The sequence below is a fragment of the Electrona antarctica genome (assembly GCF_951216825.1).
Source record: "Electrona antarctica genome assembly, chromosome: 23".
Taxonomy (NCBI): domain Eukaryota; kingdom Metazoa; phylum Chordata; class Actinopteri; order Myctophiformes; family Myctophidae; genus Electrona; species Electrona antarctica.
Genome location: NC_136804.1, coordinates 2,434,225 through 2,456,770, shown reverse-complemented (window position 1 = coordinate 2,456,770; position 22,546 = coordinate 2,434,225). Strand labels below are relative to the sequence as shown.

The following is a 22,546-nucleotide window of genomic DNA, read 5'->3' as shown; positions in this document are numbered from 1 at the left end:
AGTACTCACATTTCCATTTCTTTATTGGCACACACCAAAAAGGAACGCTTACGCGTTTTGGCTATGCAGCCTTCATCAGAGCACCATGCTCTCATGAAGGCTGCAGTGCATAGCCGAAACGCGCAAGCGTTCCTTTTTTCCGAGTACTTTGTCCGCCATCACGCGTCACCAGCGAAATGCATGTTGGGACGGGCACAGATTAATACTGGGACACACTTTTCCGCGCAACAGACCCACACGGGTAAACAATCCCCCCCCCCAAATCACATTACCCACACTGAACATCATTTGCTGTTCATATATTCAGAACGGGTAAGGACTAGTTTATTTAATTTTTGGATGTGATACCTTTTTTTAATTTTTTTAATTCCTGTTTTTTGATGTATACTGAATTTGGGTTTGGCACTCCACTGAAAACCATTGCTGATGCGCAACCTCTTTTTCTCATTTAGTGTATTTACTGTACTTGGTTAAGTATTGTCCTTTACAAGGGTGGAATGAATGAATGAATGAATGCATTTTTATTTTCGTGTCTTGTCAAAAAAGACCCATTCCTTACAGGATTATAAAACACCAAAAGCATAAATAAACAACATCACCCCGAAACTACACACACACACACACACACACACACACACACAAAAAGTACGTAAAAGTAAGTAAAAGTAAGTAGTAAATATACATCACATATATGTTTTCTTTGTCCATTTGTCCCAAGCTTTCTCTAAATATTTGATAAGTGCACAGTTGCACACACTGTGACATCCACTCTGCTCATTTGCCCATTTCATTTGGAAAACAGTACTATTTCTGACTAGTGACTTGTCTTGTGGTCCTGTGTGACTGAATTTGTGTGTGTGTGCGTGTGTGTGTGTGTGTGTGTGTGTGTGTGTGTGTGCGCGCGTGTGTGTGCGCGCGTGTGCGTGCGCGCGTGTGCGTGCGTGCGTGCGCGTTTGTCATAGTACAGCTTTGAGCTACATTAATCACTGCCTCGATGGATGCTCGCTCTCTGTCTGTCTGACACACACACACACACACACACACACACACACACACACACACACATGCGCGCACACACACGCACAGACATGCATGCAGTCATTTTTTATAAATAGCATATGACAGTTTCCTGCATCCATGTGTGCTGTCAGATATATTATAATAATTGTGAAACAAACAGTACATACAGTTGGCACATACAGTCTGTGCCAACCACCATAACTGTGACTACAGTATGTGAGTGACATTATGGCTGTATGGACATATCACAATGCGTTTTACCTCACATTTGAACAAATATCTTGATATTAATATTGTAATTTACCTTTTTGTATTCTTCAAAGACTATCAACAATACCTAAAATAGCCTGCCTAGGTCAAGCTCACGTGTTGCTCATGTGTTCAGATGCTCTGATCCAGAGAGACTTACAATATAGTCTACTTGCCAGCCCATAGACGCCTTATCAGACGACGTCACACTGATAAGCAACAGCATGCGCGCGCACAAAGGCAGCAGAAGAACACCACCTCTCATAAGATGCAATGGAAAAGTTCTAACTGCACTCACGTGTAAAAAATGCCCCATCAAACTTTCAGATGCTGTTTTTCTCCCAGTGTGGAGGAAGAATGATTAGGATTTTTATTGTGATCTCTCGCCCTTGAAATATATAATCCTTGGTTTCTGTTGTGTTTGAACAATAATAGCAATTCAAAACAGTTGTCCTCAAAACCACACCTCCAGTCGCTGTCATAAGAACGGGAGGTGCGCTCATGATAACGGCAGCAGAGCCTATTTGTGCACGGCTGCACGCGCACCTGCAGTCCATCAAGTATAATTTATGCTTTGTCCCGCAATGGTGTCGCGCACGCAGACGTCTATGTTCACAACAATCGCATCTGCGATGTGATTGTATGTTGAGCAATTTTCACAATTGGCATAATATGTGACCATACCATTAAGCATTAACAACCTATAGAAGGCAAAACAAAAAAACAACATCATGCTTTATGTAGCATGTGATGTGTCAAACTAGGGGTCGCATGCTACTTAAAGCATGAAGACATTTAGATCCCCCCCCTTATAGGTTGTTAATCGTATGGTCACATATTATGCCAATTATGAAAATTCCCCAACATATGCAAGTTAGCATCCGGCTGTTTCTACATGCTGGTGACCCATACTCAACATTACTAGCATAACACTTTGGTGTACTCAACATGCCTGGGTTCACATTCTGGCAAGTGGACTAATATGCAAGATAAACACATGCATAACATGCAGAGAGACAGTGTAGTGGCCTCAGTAAGCTAGAATTGCAGGTGAGCCAACTAGCATCAGAAAAGCAAAACAGAAAAACAAGCCTTATAAGTAAGAAAAACGTGAACATGAAAGCAAACCTTTTAAACAATTAAATGACCAAGAGTTTTTATACGTGCTATTTTAGCTTTTTAGGTTTTTTTTAAAGGTATAAAATAAGGCTTAAGTGAATAAAACCAGGAAAAAGCGACTTATGCCATATATCACCATAGAACACCAAAATCCCAGGCGATGTCTAGTCTAACAATACCGGTATCTATATAATATCTCTAACCTATATTGCCCAACCCTAATGTCAAACCCATGGGAACCTTTCCGAGTGTCCCTCGCTCTGTTTGGCTCATGAACCCTGGACAAAAGGGACACCCACACGTGGCCCTATGACCTCAGACCCCCCCCAGAAACAGGCGAGCATGAGCAAGCTGCTGGTCTGGTGGCCTTTGAACAATGATGGATGTTTGTCCTTGGTTTAATAACTACAGGAAGCGTACCCAGTTCAATATTTGTGATTTTCAGCAGACAAAAGCCATTCTGACCAAGGTGACACCACACACAGCAGCGCGAGAAGTTGTATAATGATTCTTGAAAGACACAATAGCCTTCATGTGACCTTGATCTGACATTTATGGTCAAGAATGACGGTTATACTAGTTACATGTCCCTGCGTCGGCTACGCTCTGGAGCAGGGAATAATGGATTTCAATGAACAGTGGTCCATAACCAGGGTTAGTATAGTTATAACTAAAACTAATAAAATATAACATATACAAAGTGTGGTGGTGTTCACCTGCAGAAGCACTTTGTCCTGTCGCTGTATTGTTTTGGTAGTGCAAAGCGCAACAAAACTGTGCACACAGTCACACACACACACACTCGCTGGATGCCAGAGTAGAACCTCTGCCCCACATTTTTCACATGGGCCTGTGCAAAGAATTTTTTTTTTGGACAATACTCCTACAGCTTTTGTCCATACAATCGGTACACAGTATCTCTATAGTCATTATACCAAACGGGTCTTTCAGATTTTTCATATTCTATCCTGATTTGCTAGTTTGCAGAGCTAGTGCTCTGTTCTTAACAAAATGCCGCAAATCATGAACTAACCCGGTGACATACGATGCATTTCAGTAAACTATATCAGTGTTATTCATTCGTTATAGAGCACCGAAGTCTGATGTCAATATCGGTGGAGGGCGCAAATCCACGCGTTCATGTACTTTTTATTTGCATTGTAATCCCCATAGGGGGATTTTGGATTGCCTCATATAATAACTGTGTATGAATATGAAGAATCAACTGACTGAGAGAAAACGCTATTGTTACTGCTACTGAATTAGTTACATTTTCGTTAGAAACAGATCATCATATATGATTGTCGCAAACGATACAGAGACACCTCCCTGACAATAACGCCGAGACATGAGCTTGTTTATTTTCGGACCATAATGCTTATATGAAACGATTTTAAGATGACCCCATGTTATTCTCCATAGAGAAATTACCTCCGTGAACCAGGGCAGAGAACCAGGGGATGAGCGAGTGACGTCAGGCCTTCGGCGCTCTATATCTCGACCCCAGGGGGGGGAACACAACCCCTTATAGGTTAAGAAGAAGCCCTGCTCAGTACAATGGGTATTGATGTTTGGCTAAATCTGATACCGCTGTAATTACTGAGTCTTAACTACTTAACTCTATAGGGTTAGCCAATCTAAATAGACTGTTCCCCCCAGACTAGGGGATGCAGGGGTTCATGTGGTTAACTCTGTGAATGTGACAGCAGCATGGGATGTCTGTTGTTAGCAAGGTTTGATTGATTGATTGAAGAATTTATTAACAGTTTGCAGAATTACAGTACATTTCAAGCACAAACTCAATACAAAGGCTGTTAACTGTGAGTGGACGACCCAATTAAGCATTACACTTGTTTCCAACAGGGTCCACCATGTTCAAATCATCAAAACATTTAGAGACGTACAAATAGACACTTCTATAGACAGAACAGGAATTCATCAAAAAAGAATTCATCAAATCAAAAAAGAATTGTGTGACGTGTCCCTCCCCCGAAACACAAGTGTGCGTGTGCGTGTGCGTGTGCGTGTGCGTGTGCGTGTGTGAGAGAGAGATGAGACAGCAGAGAAAGAAAGCTGACTGTGTGAGAGAAGCAAGCAGAGGCGTAAATGGCATTTGTGCGTTTACTGTGCTGCACGTGAGACAGTGGAAACTGGGGCGTGAGATACTGAGATACAAAGTGTGTTTGTGTGTGCATGCACACCCCGCCCGCAGCCTACATACAGTACATGTATAGCCTGTGTGTGCGTGCTTGTCTGACTGTGTGTATCTGACTGAATGTAGCTCCATGTGTATTTTCTCCATCCGCATTAAAACCTCAGAGGTCATTTAAAGGCATACTATTTAATTTCTCCCTGTGTTTAACTGTTTAACCCATTTAGACCTAAGCACGATTCTAAAAATGCCTTCTAAATCCTGACAGTTTTCAGAAAAAACCCATGTTTCTATGTCAGTGGTGCTCAACCTTTTTCATGTCAAGGACCCCCAAGATTATATGTAATTGGCCGCCGACCCCCATCTGAAAACTACCCAGAAGCAAAGATTTGAGTTAAAAACGTTCGCTCTGAAAGAATATATATTCAAAGATTTGCAATACATTTTCATGATTTTTCAAAAAATAGCAGACCTACAAGCTCGTAGCGCGGCACTCGGTGCCGCGCTATGAGCTTGTAGATCTGCTATTTTTCAATAGCTAAAGTATAACATAATGCTTAAAACACCAAAAGGGGTTCCCACCCAAAATGGGTTTAACCCATCATTTCCCTCTATAGCAGCAGTCATCATGCAGCCATTGGAGTAGTGTGCAGTGGTGCTTACCTGCGGAAACACACTGCCCTCTCGCTGTATTCTGGTGCCTTCACTGTTTGTTTTGGTAGACGGGGGAACAAACAGTGAAGACACCAAAATACAGTGACTGATGATATACTTTGTACACTACCTTGAGTTACAAATCGAGAAGTTAATGCCGAGGGCTTTACTATAGGCCTGCATAGGCCTACTCTGAGAGTGTGCACAGATGTAACAAAATGGGAGTGAGGATTTTACTCCATAAGCCTACTACGTCTATTATCTTTGTGTGTGTGTGTGTGTGTGTGTGTGTGTGTGTGTGTGTGTGTGTGTGTGTGTGTGTGTGTGTGTGTGTGTGTGTGTGTGTGTGTGTGTGTGTGTGTGTGTGTGTGTGTGTGTTGCCTGGAGGCAGGGAGAGGCGAGGCCGTCTCTTTGGTAACAGGTGTACGGGTGACAGACAGAAATGTCTTTGTTAGGTGGCAGGAGGCTGACACCGGAGCTCGGAGAGCATAGCGCTAGTATAGGGGTGTAACGATACATTCTAACAGCGACACGATACTTATCACGATACATGGTTGACGATACGATACATGGACGATATTGGTTCATTATGGCGATCCGATACGTTACGATTCAATGATTTGAAATCGATACAGTAACTATTTAAAATACATTGACATTATTTTAAATTAAGTAATTAAACCCCTCTTTTTCATTTTTCTTCTAAAAAAATGCTAAATACCAGATACAATTGATTAATTGCATGGCAAAACGATTCCATACCGATTATTTCCATTGCAAAACGATACGATACATCAATGTCAATGTTTTCATTTCGATATACTTTGATTCTTGAAATTAAAATTGATTGTTCGATGCAGTTACTGTATCGTTACACCCCTACATAGCACCTATCTGGCTGGCTGTGAGCCAAACACGGACACGTTAGCGTGATGACAAATGTCTTGCCCTACTGCAGGGGTTCTCAACGTTTTTGGCCGGGGACCCCCGGAAATGCTTTGGCAATGTCTCGGGACCCCCGCCCCGCCCCCTCCCGACCCCCAATATAAATTGACTGCTACAATAACCTTAAACCATTTTGGGCGGGAACCCCTTTTGGTGTTTTAAGCATTGTTATAATTTAGCTATTTAAAAATAGCAGATCTACAAGCTCATAGCGCGCCACCGAGTGGCGCGCTACGAGCTTGTAGGTCTGCTATTTTTGAAAAATCGTGAAAAATAAAATAAAAAAATTAATCTTTTTTTTTTTTTTTAATTAATGTGGGGACCCCCTAAAATAATTTGGCGACCCCCCGAGGGGTCGCGACCCACGGGTTGAGAACCCCTGCCCTACTGCATACATAGGAAACTGGCGGCCCGGGGGCCACATGCGGCCCCCACCTTCACTTAATGTGGCCCTCAGGTTAATATCAGAATACTGATATAATATTGGTTTCAGCTGTTACAATTCCACAACATGCAAACATGACCCGCTTCAATTACTTCAGTCTAAATTAGTAGCTCATTGCTCAACACAAGTATAATTAAAGGCATTTGAAATTACATAAAAATGTTAATTTTCAGGATTCCAATTCAAAAATAGCAAAAAAACAATTCAACATTTCAATTCGAATATAGCAAAAAAAATAGCCGATCTACAAGCTCAAAACGCGCCGCAACGCGTCACGTGTTTTGAACTTGTAGATCGGCTATTTTTGCCCTATGGCCCTAGGGAGTGAGTGTGGAAATATAGTGGCCCTCTCCATCGTCAAAGTTGCCCACCCCTGCCCTACTGTATGTGCAGTATACAGTCAGGTGGTGGTAGACTGTACTGTACTATATAATTGACAGTGGAAATTGCTCACTGTTTACTTCAAAGGAACACTTCATCCATTGTATCTTCATATTAACTAGTCCCCGTCATTTTCACCCACCCTCCATATATCCGGGCTATGGGACTGCAACCACGTCCTACAGATCCCATTGTCTGCGAGGACCGTTCAAAAATAACACTATATAAGTAGATTACATTTGGGGGAAAAGTGAGAAATTTGGCTTTGTCACTCTCTACACATGTCATTGGTCAATGCCCATGTGCAAGTTCAGATCAATCAGTCCACCCACTGAGGAGATAACTCGGCTCCAGACAGACAGAGGTTTCTTCATTTCATAATAGGATGGATATAGGATTCCAGTAAATATGGTAGAATAGTAGGATGGTCCTCACTAATGCTCATTATAAGATGCTGCAATTTCTGTCAAGTGGCTCTATGTGTCTCAGAGGTGGGCTGTAAACAATCTACTGATGACATCATGGGGATGGGGGGGGGGGGGGGGGGGGGGGATTCCAAGCTAATGAAGACTATAGTCTTTGTCTTCCTGGAAAGTTAGCTCGCTGAAATAGAAGCCATTGTCCATGTCATCGGTGTTGACTGTCCACAGCTCACATCTGACACACAGAGCGAGTAGACGGAATTAATAAGCATCATCGAGGACTGATTATTTATAACTTGATACGGTAAGGTTGAAAATGAGTCAACTGGAGCATGTGATACGATCCGAGTTGTATTCTGTTGTACAGTACAATTTCGTCCTAAATGGCGTGGACCTGCTAAGAGAAAGACTGCTAGCCAAATTTGGTAGAAATAGTCTATTTATAGGTCATGTCAAACCATCAGACTGCATGTACTTTTGTTTTTGAACATTGTTTTGTCGATGCTGAATATGTCGGTCAGGCTTATTGTACTTATTGTCGGTATCAGCCGGTAACACATGGGAATCTGTCCCCGCTACAATGCGCTAGACCCCTGGCAGATGGAATGCTGAGGGTGGAGCGCCACACCTAACATCAGCTCCCAGTATTTACCGCACGTCCTGCCACACCAAAGCTGTACCACTCATACGCTGAGTTGGCGGTGCCCGGGATCAAACCCATGAACTTTGTGGTTCAAATGCTAGAGCTCTACCGACACAAATATGATGAAAAGTGAATACTGATGCTCAATTACCATCCATCCTGACCACTGACCCAGCCTCAGTTGCTGCTGTGGTCAACCAGTTGTCTGGCATGCCAACACATTTGTTACATTTGGTACATAAAGCTTTATTACTGTGTGATTTGCCTATGATTTGTTTTCGTTCAGCTCCATGTTCGCTTTGAGCGTTTCAACATGTCCAACGAATGACTGGCTGTGCTTTTATGATAATGGTTTGAATCATCAATATTAATCTTGTTTATTTGCAGTTTGAGGCGCGGCAGCACAAGCAATAAATAGGAGTATAGATGCATAACAAGCCATAATAGAACACAATAGAATAGTTTGTAATGGGATATAGGATAATATAACATTCCCTCTTATCGCAACAAGTGTCAGAACCAGGCCTGGAATTTCATCATTTTAGGGGCAAGGCCACTTGGCCTTTATTGTGGTCAACTTTTTGAGGGCACAAGGCCAAGTGCCAGGGCATGAAGGCCATCAATTAAAACAATGATTTTAAGTCCCCGGTCATCATTATTTTAGCTTAAAGGTTAAGGATGATTACATTTTTTTTTATTTAAAGGTGAACATTGGTTCAGAACAGTGCTTCTTAAATAAATAATCACAGCTTTAAATAACAAAATATAAGTAGCTACTGTAAAATATTGTAAACATGTCTGTAACATGGGGTCCCAGTGCAGAGATGAAAATCATAATGAAATGGGCTAGGACCCTGTCACCCTAGGCTAATTCATATACATTTAATTTGGGGGTCCTTGAAATTAAAATGGCTGAGGATCACTGGATTAAACTGAGTTAATTCACAGAAAATACAATGACAGACAGCCTACATTCATTTTTATAGCCCTGTTTCTGTTCTGCCTTGTTTGTTTTTGTTCTGCTATATTGTCACAACTGTGTGATATGTTCCTTGTTTTTAATTTTCTTCTATTGTTTATACTGTGCAAATTGTTCAGCACCTTCTAACTTTGTTTCAAAAGGTGCTTTATAAATAACATTTACTTATTTAACTTTTGAATGAGGGCTTGGTTTAGAAAAGCCTATAGGCTATTTTGTGCTAAAGTAATATATTGAATAACATGTACATGTAGATTTTAAGGCTAGACTGGCATATGGCATTGTGGGGCTGCAGGACTGAGGACTCTGGAGATAAGTCAAGTGTAAAAAGCATTTGTACAATTGTGTGCTTATATGAACATTTACCACGTTATGTCCGCATTGATGAATGATTATTAAGCGAGCGACGCGTGGTGTACAGTGAGCTCGCTCTGGTGCTTGGCTACTAGCGTTTGGCTAGCGATATTAGCCGTGGCCAGCGTTGGCTGTTTAAACAATTTACTCTGTCAACTAACGTAGCAGACGATAGCGTGGTAAATGGTGGAGTCCTGCAGTCTATGCTGTTGCGTGGTGTTGTTTTGTGAGTTTATATCCATGAAGACGAGTCACGTTGGTCTTAACACACGGGCTCTGTGTGATAATAATCCTGAAGCACCGCACCAGCCGGGCCGAGTGTCAAGTGAGTGAGAGCTGTCAGTGCGTGTATGCGTGCATGGAGCGGAGGAGGAGGGAGGAGGCAAAGTAACGCAAAATAATCAAACCACTTGGCAAATGGCAACACAACTACAATACAGACAATACAAGTCTGCGCGAGACGTTTGGGGAAGGTTACTGTAATGACTGGAAAAACGGTAAAATGAACTGCTGTGGGCACCGGTCGGGGCACATGGGCACCGCGGCCACTGTGGCCGTCTGGGCATATAATTTTTCGAGGGGCACACGGCCAAAGAGAGGGGCAACGACGGCCATGGCCGCCGTGGCCGTCGTGAAATTCCTGCCCTGGTCAGAACAGAATAGCAATTAGAGCATAACGTGTGTGTGTGTGTGTGTGTGTGTGCGTGCGTGCGTGCGTGCGTGCGTGCGCGATAACTATACCGCATCAGTTACAACAACATTTCCAAGAACAGAATGGAAACCTACCTCCAGGTACGGGACCACTTTACAGGTGAACTCCCCGAGCAGGTAGGACTTGGTCAGCTCGTGGAAGACGACCATGGGCAGGCAGAAGAAGATGAGGGTAAAGTCCCACACGGCCAGGTTGGCGAGCAGCGAGTTGGAGATGCTCTTCATGTAGTAGTTCTGGCACACGATGCAGAGGATGGCCATGTTGCCCAGGATGCCCACGAGGAAGATCACGCCGGACACGGCGGTGATGGCGTACGCGCCGTACGTCTCGCTGGTCACCGGGTAGAACGGGTTCTTGATCTCGTTGCCGAAGTCCGGCGAGTTGGGGGGCGTCATCGGCGTGGCGTCCCACGGGTTGAGATCCCGGTACGTGTGGTCGTCCCTCTGCGGGGAGGAGGAGGGGGTTGCGGCGGTTATAATCGAACTATAATCGAACATGTTGAAAATAGTCGATAATCAATTCAATAAATGATTTTCCAAAATTGAAAATACAGTCGCTTTTTTTCATGTCGAATTGTCATTGGTTCATAAAAGGGAAGATAAAAGATAAATAATGATTAAATATATTAGATTTGTACAGTAATAGCTAAGAAGATAATGGATACTTGCCGTCCTAGTGAAGAGGTCGGGGGGCAGGTCGGTGGAGGTGAGCGCCAGCGGCTTGGGGAGCGGTTCCCATGGCGCCACCGCCACGGACAGCGGGGCCGGGCCTAGTGCGCTTTTGTTCAGCCGTGTTCTCCCCCTCTTGGAGGCTTTCTTGTGCTCGTCTATTGTGCCCCTTTTACTCCGGTCCCCCTCCACCCCTCCTCCCCGCGTGTGGTGGCCCATTGAAGAGGGCTTATCGGCCGCATTGTAGTAGTGGCGTCCACCTGCCAGCGTCCCCGCGCCGCCGTCGCCATTCAACTTTTTCCTCTTGTTGTGGCGATGACGCGTCGGGTCCTTGCGCGGGGCGACGGCGGCGGCGGCGGCGGGTCCTGCCGTCCGGTTTGAGTTGTGTTTATGCCCGACGACGACGCGCCTCTTTCCACTCGACAATAACACCCCTTTCCGCGGTTGACTGGGGTCAGGCGCTCCCATGTGAACAGCCCCGTGCCCGTGCGCCTCCGCCGAGGAGGACGCACCTGTGGCGCGCCCCGCCGAGAGCGCTCGGTCGCGGGCTTTGTTCTGGCGAGCCTCCCGGGGAGAGGAGGACCCATGGAGGGTCCAGCCAGTGAAGTAGACCGTGCCGTTGTCAGAAGAAGAAGAGCCTCGATCTCTAGTTCGTTTAACCTCCCCATTACTGACGCAATTTGTCAGTGATAATAACACGAATAACGTCCACAGCGGCAGAGTGTGCATGGTCCACGGTGATTGTGGCGCGGATAGAATCCTTTATTTATTTGATCTTATTTGTTTTACAAGTGCATCGTCGGAGGAGCTATTTGTCCGTCAGCAGAGGAGCATCGTGCTGTGATCTTTCTTTCCCGTTCAGTCAACACCCATATTCGCGACGCAGAACTCAGCAGCGTCCAAATAAAGAAGAAATCACACGGACTTAAACATGTGTCATTATTCCGAATATGTTGTTTTAAATCCACGTTTTAACTGCAGTTTAGTGTATTGTAGTCTCCGGTCCAAAACGGGCGGCTGCTTTTCTCTCTCCACACCTGCTTACGATGTCTCCCTGATTTTCTCCCTTTGATTTTAGTCCCGCTAATAAAAGTACACAACGATTCACATGGCCAACATCCGATCCGAATGTATAAGTAACATATTTCAAAGTAGCCCAATCGAAATTGTTGCACTTGCATATATATCCAGAGGCACGGCGCGTGCAGAACAACCCGCTGTCTTCGATCGGATCCAGGCAGTGAAGGCAGGCAGGGGATCAAGAGGAGAGGAGCTGTGTGTGTGTCTCCCTGCAGGCTGAATTATACACACAGAGAATGCATGTAGTAGTAGTAGGCTTCAATAGAATAGTTTTGTGGGCTTGGCTGTGTTGGAAGAAGCAGCAGCAATGCGGTGCTGCCTGCGAGCGCAAAGCCCCTCTCTGTCTTGTGTTGGATGGATAGATGTGCACACTGCACAGTGCGCACACACAGAGAGAGAGAGAGAGAGAGAGAGAGAGAGAGAGAGGGGAGGGGTTGAAATCGAGGCTGTCGGGTGAGGCGCGGCTTCCCTTCGTCGCCTCTCCTCCACAGTCTCCTCTCTCGTCCCCGCCGTTTCACGTCGTCCACACCGCTGTCCCCAATAGCTCTTCCTTCCCTTCTTCTCTCTCCGACTCGGGCTGTCTGTCCCTCAGCGCGGTGGGCATGGGCGTCTCGACTCTCGACCAAAGGAGAACCGAGCCCCCCCCCCCCTCCAGGCTATAACCTCGATCTGTCAGTCCTCATCCATCATCACGATTTACGGAGGGGAAGCAGCATCCAGCGGCCCCGGAGCGGAATACATCCATGGCCCGCGGCAGACGGGCTCGCCACGCCCATCATCATCAGACGTGCTATAATAGCCTTATATATTTTATTGCCAAAATGGTAGATTATGCAGTATTATATGCACTCAAGCAGCAGCGGCGCCGCTGCAAACATCGACCGGCTTGATGCCACATGCACTTAAAGTGAGGGCAGTGGGCTAATTGGGGACACCGCTGCACCCATCCTGCCTATAGGCTAGACCTCAGTCTATGGGCTAGACAAGACAAGGCGACTGTGTGCAGGACGAGGCTGATGTGTTTTTAACTGTGGGTAATGGTAATTCCTTTTTTACGGTTAGTTTGAATGGGAATTATAGACATTGTGTGCTCCTGCGGTTCAATAGCTCGCAATTGTGCATAGCCTATTATACAAAATCCACACTTGCCATTTTTCATGCAGCCTAATGCAATGATTGCATCAGTATTTCCACTTGCACTTACCTATAAAATGACATTTTAAAACTGTATACGGGTATAGGCATTTATATTGCACAGCAGGTCCTCTATAAGTTTATTATGTTTTGACACTTGCTTTGGCAACGTATATGTTTTCTCATGCCAATAAAGCTCCTTTGAGTTGAATTGAATTGAATTGCAAGTTTAATTTTTATTTTGAATGTTTTACACTCAGCTAAATGAGGATTAGTGATTCCCCAAATTTGTAATGTCATGGACCCCAGTTTGATATGTATTAGGATTAGGTATTAGGCCTATGCCGGCCATACAGAGCTGAGCAGGTTATATCTTCCCTTCTTCTCTGGAGTCCTGCCTCACAGGGCGGACCAGAGGTAGAAAGCTGTCGTTCCCTGATGTCATCGGCGCTAGGGACACATTCAGTAGGCAGGAACTGGGGGGTGGCAATGAAGGACCGGGAAGTCTGGCGTAGCATTGTGGAAACCATGATCTCGACCGCGGTCGAAAAATGATGATGAGGCCTTGGTGGTAATGGGTGGAGAGAGAAAGTGACATTAGGAAGTATTACCTGTGTGTGTTTGAATTTGTTTGGAAGTAAAGTACAGAGACCTATGACAGAGACTCCCTATAGTCTGCTCGTCTCTTTTATCAGCTTCCACAAGGTAGTTATTTACTACTTAGTACATGCGTTACGTGTTGTGATTTTGGTATTTGAAGCTAGTGATGTTTTCTCATGCTCGGGCTGTAATGGACTATAGTTGCATAACTGAGCTCCTTTGTCAGGTATAATGAAAAGAGACAAATCGTTTTTGAGCCCTTATACAAGATAAGACATGCTGAGAAAGACAGCACAGGACTACTAGGCCTATACTACTCTCCTCCTGAAAGGAGAAAAATCAGGATTTCATAACTGTCAAAAAACTGTCAAAGTCAAAGAGGCATAATTCTGTATCACGCACGTCATCTGTTGTCCCAAGTGTGTGTTGTTTATACTGTATTACTCGCTGTCTGTCAACACTACTGTCTTTCTGTCACTTAATCCAGTGATCTTCAACCTTTAGGATAGATGACAGGCAAACGTTGATCAAAATGACATTTCTTCTACATTCTCTAATTGTGTAGACTTCTCTAATTTAACTCTTGAGAGTGTAAAATGAAACCTAATGGACCTGTGAGGGGCCATTTGGTTTCATTTTTGGTTCCATTGTCTTTTCACATTCTCATGAGTTAAAGCTCTATTATATAAGGGTCCATTTGGTTACCAACTCTTCCATCATTTAGCTGGGGACCACCTGGAACCTCCTCAAGGACCACTGGTTGAGAACCACTGACTTCATCCATCGGCACTGTTGGGGAGTATCTTAGTAATTGGTGGAACTACTAGTTTAACTACACATTTCAGTAACTTTTTTGTAGAACATATATGTTAATACAGTATAGCTATAGTACACTTGCAGTGGTTGGAGGGGGTCTCCCTACTCTTCCACTGAGACATTTGTTGTGTAGGACACATGGAGCACACCTGAAGCTCACAAGTACAATATCTCTCCTGGACAAGCTGGGATTGGCTCTTGACTGAGGAGTACATATTTTGGTCACGCGGGAGACCTGAGTTTGAATAAAAGTTGTGGATAGGAGCTTTAAAGGATGCTGGTAAGGTGTGTTCGAGACTTCAAGTTCTCCCTGGGCAGACTTTAGTATCTGATGTGTTACTGTGCAGGCAATACAATTTCCAGTACTGTTTCTAAAAACAGCAGCACATATTATACTAAGCACACTAACCAGCTGAAAATAGGTCATTTTCATCTGCCATCAATGTGCAAAGCCAGCAACAATGAAAATAATTGTACTTATGTAATAGGTATATTTCCTCAATCAAACTATATCCACTAAATTGTCTATATGAACCACATTAACTGCCATACATCGTTTCATCTTTGGTTGAAGACACTGGAAAGGTAACAGCCATAGATGTATTTATGATGTACTGTACACAGGGTAATTGCTCATTGCTCTGATAGTGCAGCAGTTAATGTGGGCCATATATACACACACAATTTTGTGAATAGAGTTAGAGAAACAGTTTAGATTTTCTTCACATCTTGACTGGTATAGCTTTGCAAGTCGCCGACAAAAGAAGACCTTCATTTGGTTTGTGCTGGCTTTGGAAAAAAAACTAGGACATTGTATTGTCTACATCCAGACATTAGCAGCATGCCAGCTTATAGGTCAAGTGCTGGTGGGAAGCGCTGATATCTGAGACTTGAAATTAGCAACAGTTATTTTTTTTAAACAAGCTACCATATTTACTTCATCCTATATCCACAATGTTTGTTGTTTGGCTTCGATTTGATTGGCTGACATCATTGTGAATGCTTTCTGATGTCTTCATGAAAGCTTAGATACATTTTAGTAGCTTACCTTTATTCTCGCTTTGCTGTAGTTTATCCTATGGATCAGCAATTAGTCCATTGGTTTTAGGCAGTCTCTTTCTGTCTGTGCATGGATGCATAAGGGTCCACACTTTTACATGCTGCAGAGTTAAATCAACACCCTGTAAGGCTGTAACTATAGGTGGTGGAATACATTGATTTTCAAACTAGCCTACAACTGTAATATTTCTAACTGTGTATCATCAACTCTTCCTGGCTCAGCCAGATCCCAGTTTCTGTCCAGAGGGCTTATTGATTGACTTTTAGCCTGTAGAAAAGTCTACAGCTTACACTGGCAGACAAGTACATGAGCGCGTGCACGCACGCACGCACGCACGCACGCACACACGCACGCGCGCACGCACGCACGCAAGCATAAAATCTCCCCATCCCGCACACACACAGTGAGAGTAGCCTGTGGTTAACTAAATGTCCAGCAGAGATATAGCCAGGTCAATAAGTGAAGCGTGCCTCGGTACTAAATTAAATGAGCACATTAGGCCTCAAGTACCATAGAGTTCACACCGCACTGGAGCAGACCACACCGCACCACACACACACACACACACACACACACACACACACACACACACACACACCCTGTCTACGTGACGTGGGTGATACATGCACACACATGCACTAATGTTTTTTTTCCCCTTTTTTTCTAAATGTTTTATCCCACATTTTTGTAACCCATTTTTTCACCCAGTGTCAATTATCTAATGTAATCCTGGGCGCTACACTTCCTCTGCCAACCTGGGGGGGGGGGGGGGGGGGGGGGGTGGGGGGGGCAGCGGATTGACCTCATGCTTCCTTCTATGCATGAGGAGTCCAAGCTGCTTCTTTTCACGTGACAGGGGAGAGTTTCCCCGGCCTGGGCGTAGCGCGTGGAAGGAACACGTTATTCCGACCAGTTCCTTTCCCCTCCATCAGGCGCCTCGGCTAACCAGGAGGAGGTAGTTTAGAGACCAGGATTACGGCATGTTTTTGTGAGGGTACCTACCCTATAGGGGACACGGGGAGAACATGTAAACTCCACACAGAACATGCAAACTCCACACAGAACTGCACTTCTTAAAGCATTCGTAAACATTTGGCAGTATAGAATCGAGGTGCGAGTACTGAGCATATAGGGGCTGCATACAGTACAAAAGGGATGTGAGACATTTTGGCCGATATTACCGATGTCGATATGATCTCATTCTGTATTGAAAAATTATAATAATTTTGTCCATTCTGAAAAATACATGTAGTGGAAGATGCACTGCAGGCTTAGGCAAATCAGATTGAACTTAAATACCTTTTATATTTAATATTTTGACCTTGTAGATCTGTTCAAGCTGTTACTTCGGGCTTGTTTATCTGTAAAGACAGACCGATTAATCGGACCGATTCATTAATCGGTCTGATTGATTAATCGAACCCATGCCGATTAATCTAAAAAGAACTAAAATCGGTACGATACCGATGTGTTTGCAGAATAATCTCCCATCACTAGTACAAAAAAATCATGTGCAGGTGGTGAGAGATTGAGCGAGACAGTAAGAGAGAGACAGAGACACAGAGAGAGAGAGATGGAGACAAAGAGAGAGGCCGGGAGAGAGGGGGGGGGGGGGGGGGGGGGGGGGGCTTGGCGTAGACAGTAAACATGCAGCAGGTGACCTTCTACCTCAAATTAATGATTGTAGCCCACTCCTAGCGCGCGCACACAAGCACACACACACACACACACACACACACACACACACACACACACACACACACACACTCACACACACACACACACACACACACACACACACACACACACACACACACACACACACACACACACACACACACACACACACACACGGTGCCAGGTCTCCCCAGGGGGGTGGGGGGGGGGGGTGGGGGGGGGTTGTCTGTGAAGAGCAGATAGCTGATGAAGGCGTTTCTGTTTCTGCCAAAATCCTCATATGTCCTTCGTTAAACTCAAAACTTAAACTTTCAAGTTATATGCCAGCAACCGCAGTGCCTTATATGCATAAAACAATGTTCTATTAAATGTACCAGACAAACTGCCAGTAAACAGATAGGATGTTTTATTTCAATTGCTGGACTCCAGCTGTTTCGCTGCTTCAAAAAAGCACAGTTGGATGCTACTGTAGACAGTAGACACAACATTATACAACTCTCCTCCCCTGAAACGAGTCTTGTTAATCTGCAGGAGCCTATTAACAGCAGCTATTGAGGGGTGAATGCAGCTGAAGGTTAATTGTGTGTTTCATTTAGGTGTTTCCTTTTATAGACCAGGGCCATTAAGAGGACATCGTTAAGGAACCGGAATTGTTAAAATCCTAACGGATCATAACCCCGACACCTAAGTACCTATAAATTCTAATCCAAGGAAGCCCCAGGCCATAACTGAAAATATTTGCTGCTAGATTAGATTTAGTACAGTCACTATTTTGCTCATTGGGTCATTATAGGCAAAACATATTTTCTCTCGTTGCAAAACTGGTCTGAACTAGGTTTAAAACCATGTAGTCTACCGGTTGGGGAGCAAGCTATCAAAGGGTTGCATGTGTTTGGTCCTACGTACGAACAAACCGACAGGCATTAGACCGAGACCATACCCAAAACCCCAACCTAACCCTTACCTCACACTGAAGCCACGGGTTAGTTTTTACCTGCCACGCATGTCGGGAGCCATGGGTTAGATTTAACCTGCCACAGGTTTGTTTTAACCTGCCACGCATGTTATGAACATCCCTCTAGTCTGCCTGTGAGTGTTCATGAGTAAGCTAGCTGGCATAGTGATGCGTTAGTCTATATAAAAAACAAAAATACATCGCATGGATGCACCTGGGACGTATCCTCAGTGATGTATCCCAAGGTCATCAGGGTTTCGGGTCTCCCAACATCATACCCCTCACTCAGGTGACCCAGCCGGGGTGATCAAGTCCCGACTTACGTCCCAGTAGCTACCCTCGATCAGTCCATTAGGGAAAAACCAGGGCCACACAATCCATTCCTCCTGAACTACTCTGCCGGGACTGGGAGGTACCATTCTGGCGCGTGGAAGGACTAGGCTCTGTCGACTCCTGTCCGGGTCTCACCAGGTCCACTCCTGCTTTCACCAGGTCCAGCCCCTGTGCGTTGCACCAGACTCCCAGCACCAGGCACTTTATTCAGGAATGGTGGATTCTCGAGCCGCAACAGTTCCGCAGGCTCCACCTTGCCCTTGGTGGTGCTGCAGGCTCCGCTTGAGGCTTGAATGGCCGTCCTAAAGGCCTCACCGAGGGTTTGTTGGGCTTCTTCCTCACGGAAGACACAGGCTGGGGCGCCAACCCATACTGCTCCCGGGTGCCGTCTACATTCCGGCTGCCACCCGTCTCTCTCGGTGGTCATATCATATCATATATCATATTATTAAGTAGAAACCAGAATTCCTTGCGGGACGATAATTTGATCTTTCATGTTTTACAGTATTCTAGTATAGTTATTCTGTGGATTGAAGCAAATCCCCATCCCACCTGGCTTTAACAGGTGAAAAATATGAATGGATGCACATGTTATATATACAGTAGGCTGCACGTGACCTTGAACATAATAGTACAGGAGTTGGGGTCCAGTTGAAAGCCAGAGGCCAACAGTGTGCATGTAATTAAAATGTGCTTTGTGTTCAAGGTCCGCTGAGAGGAGACTACAGCAGCATGGGTTGGTGTGTGTACAGTCGAGATAAAGTGGAGAGAGTCTCTCATGTGAGCACAAGCTCCGAGACGCACAACGTGCATGCCACGCATGTGAAATCATGCGTGCATGCACATAAACACATGTGAACAGATAAAAACACACATGCATAGAAACAGTGTATGCACGCACAAAGAAGATAGCAGACGGGCACGCGGAAGCATAAATGAGCAGACAAACGAAGAAGCCACAATGCGTGCACATAGTGAAACTGCATTCACACACTCATAAAATTGTATACGCACAGGCAGGCTGCGCACGCACGCACGCACGCACGCACGCACGCACGCACGCACGCACGCACGCATGCACATACACACACACACACATTTACACCAGCATTTTGGGCATTTTTACCTTTTTAGGCTCATCGTTAAGGAACTGGAATTGATAAAATCCCAGCGCCAATGCCTAGTCCTAATCCCAACCAGATCATTTCCTAATTGCCAGATATAATTGAGGACCAGGAATATGGTCCTCAATTATATTGATTTAATACAGAGAGTGTACATTGAAAATCATGTAAAACACACACACACACACGCACACACACACACACACACACACACACACACACACACACCGAGACGAGTATAAGGATTGCTAATATGATGGGTTTATTGGAGCGTGCATCAGTCTGAGAAGAACATGGCTGGTCCATGAAGATTTCATGGATGCGTTCCTTCTGTCTGACTGAAACACACACACGCACGTGTACAGGCCTCGATCATCATCATAAATACATTAAAAAATAAATAAGACAACTAGGTCCATTCTAACTGCATTTTACTGTGGGAAGGGTGGGGGAAATGGAGAATAGGGGGCATCTATGGAACAATTCAAGGCCAACATGTATGTTGGGACAGGATAGGCTGATTCATGAGTACTTGTGTTTTTGTCTGGATTTCTCCTTTAAGTCTGTCAACATTATGATGCACTATGATTCTGCTATGTCAAAATATATATTCATCTCAACATAATGTGTATCTGGCCCATTCACATGCAGTAGCACACAGCATTTACTCATGATACAACACCACCACCCGGTGGTTGCTTAAAGAATAGAACATCACAGGCAACTATGAAAACCTTCAAAACCTCCCTCACGCCTCGTGACACGTCACGCCACCATTATATGGTCGTCAGTCCGTTACGCCTTGTGACACGTCACGCCACCATATATGGTCGACGCTCCATATATGGCCGTCTCCATATATGAAGATCTCAACACTGGCCTCATCAAACCCTGGATAGCCATACATGGAGAAGACTGGATCATCACCTAGATCTGCATATATGGAGCCGGCCAGCAACTCTACATCTGACCTCAAACCCTCACATCTCCATATGGAGCTGACCTGTTCTGACATTCCATATGTCGATCCTACCCCACCCGTCTTTCCTCTTTCGATGTCTTCCTTTTTACTGATACCTGTCCGTTCAAACTCTAGACGCCCCAAAGTTATTAGCGCAGCCGTGGCCGGCAGCCGGAAAAAAGTTCTCAACAGGCCCGAAAATGAAGGCCCGGCCCTAACTGGGCCCTCATCAAACCCTGGTCGATCAAGACACTGCCCCCGCTGCCACCCTTAGATCTCAGCCAGGCTACATATATGGAGCTGACCTGTTCTGACATTCCATTATGTTGATCTGACCTCATCAAACCTTGTATACTCAAGATGCTCCATATATAGCCAGTACAGAATGTACGCCATGTATGTTGATCTGACCTCCCATGCCAAAGCGCCAGCGCTCGCCCAGTCTGCCGTCACCCAGGCGAATGCGTGCACGCGACCTTGGTAGCTTCTCGCCCTCAGGGCGTCTTACTGGTGATCTGTGTAAGTGTAAGTATGTGTCTCTGATGTCTTGGCACAGTTCAATAAAAGGAATCTCTATTTTGATTGTCTTATTGTTGCAAATTTTTATTGCATAAAAGGTTATTAGCGCAGCCGCGCCCGGCAGCCGGCAAAAACTAGAGTTCTCAACAGGCCCGGAAATGAAGGCCCGCCCCTACCTGGGCCCTCATAGAGACACAAGATATGTCACTCCTCCATTTAGCTGGGTTATTTTCCCAACTAGTTAATTTTATACAACAAGTCAAGTTGACAACGGTAAAACACACCGTCGGAGGTAGGTAGAACATATTAGTAAGTATGTTCAAAATATAGACATGAATGAACAAAGTCAGTCGGGATGTATTATTGAGAATTCCACTCTTCAAAGTCGGCGCTCGTTGCCTCGTAAAGGCAGTGACGTCCTTAAAAGCGTCGGGTTCTCTGTCTGCCGTCTCCCCTCTGGTCCGTTAACATTATGGGTAACTTATTCAAGTGGTAAATTAAATGTGAAATAGATCCTCTATTGAGAAAACAACAATATATGTTGACAAAGACACTTCATTTGGAAACATATTTTTATTCAAATCAATATAGTCTTCAGTTCATTTGGTATTATTTTAAAAGTAAGCTAACTACAGTTGAATTTCAATGGACTTCTATGGGCTGGCCTGCAGTACACCGTTCCAACGGACCAGAAGTGGGGGCGCTGTCTCATTTGGGGGGCGTGAAATTTGTAGTCCCCGTGTCTCTATTAAACCCTGGTCAATCAAGACACTGCCCCCGGTACTGTCCATGGTTCTGAAGTAGGCGCTGTCCATGTTTGGCCCCTAAATGCCCTGATTGCCCCACCAAACATGATGTCGTGCAAAAATCCCAAATTTCAAAAATAGTTCAAATTAAAGGGCTTATATTTAAAACTATTTGAAACATTACGCTACTAACTACAACTGTCGCACCACCAAACCAACACCATTTCATCATTCAAAAATCACACCTGTGTGAAGTGAGGGCTCTTATCATCATACTGTACATCATCATACATCATCTCATTCCGGCCAATCACAAATGCGTCCTCAACTTCGTCATCAATGTTTGTGTTATGCAATGTTTGTGCTTACACAAACACTCAAAAACAATTGGGTTACATGCAGTACACTAAAAGCTGGACATAGGAGGAGCTATCCCCCCCCCCCTCTCTTTTTTCTCTAATTTATTTAAATGACAACTGCCTCTCTCTCTTTCTTTCATCCCAGGTGTTTTGATAATGTCATCAATGTGCACGTGCATGGGGAGATGATTCTTCCACCTTAGAAATGTACTGAAGACAGACATTCAATGAGATACACTTTGACTTGACATGTTCTTTGAAGAACATCTTTCTTAAAATGGGAAATATACTTCAAAGCACCTTCACAAACCCACCCCATCTGTCCTTCTGTGTGCAATGGACTCACTCATGCACGCGACACACACACACACACACACACACACACACACACACACACACACACACACACACACACACACACACACACACACACACACAC

The 22,546-nt window shown here is 44.7% G+C and overlaps 1 protein-coding gene across 1 annotated transcript in view; it reads right to left on the bottom strand.

Annotated features, from left to right (window-relative positions):
- gpr37b (G protein-coupled receptor 37b) overlaps window positions 1-22,546 on the bottom strand; it is a gene marked incomplete at both ends in the record, with an annotated part of 55,447 nt that overhangs the window by 20,888 nt on the left and 12,013 nt on the right. Inside the window, 2 exons of the mRNA XM_079494159.1 lie at window positions 10,150-10,518; window positions 10,744-11,413. Coding sequence (XP_079350285.1) covers window positions 10,150-10,518; window positions 10,744-11,413 — 1,039 coding nt within the window. The remainder of the gene's footprint in view (window positions 1-10,149; window positions 10,519-10,743; window positions 11,414-22,546) is intronic.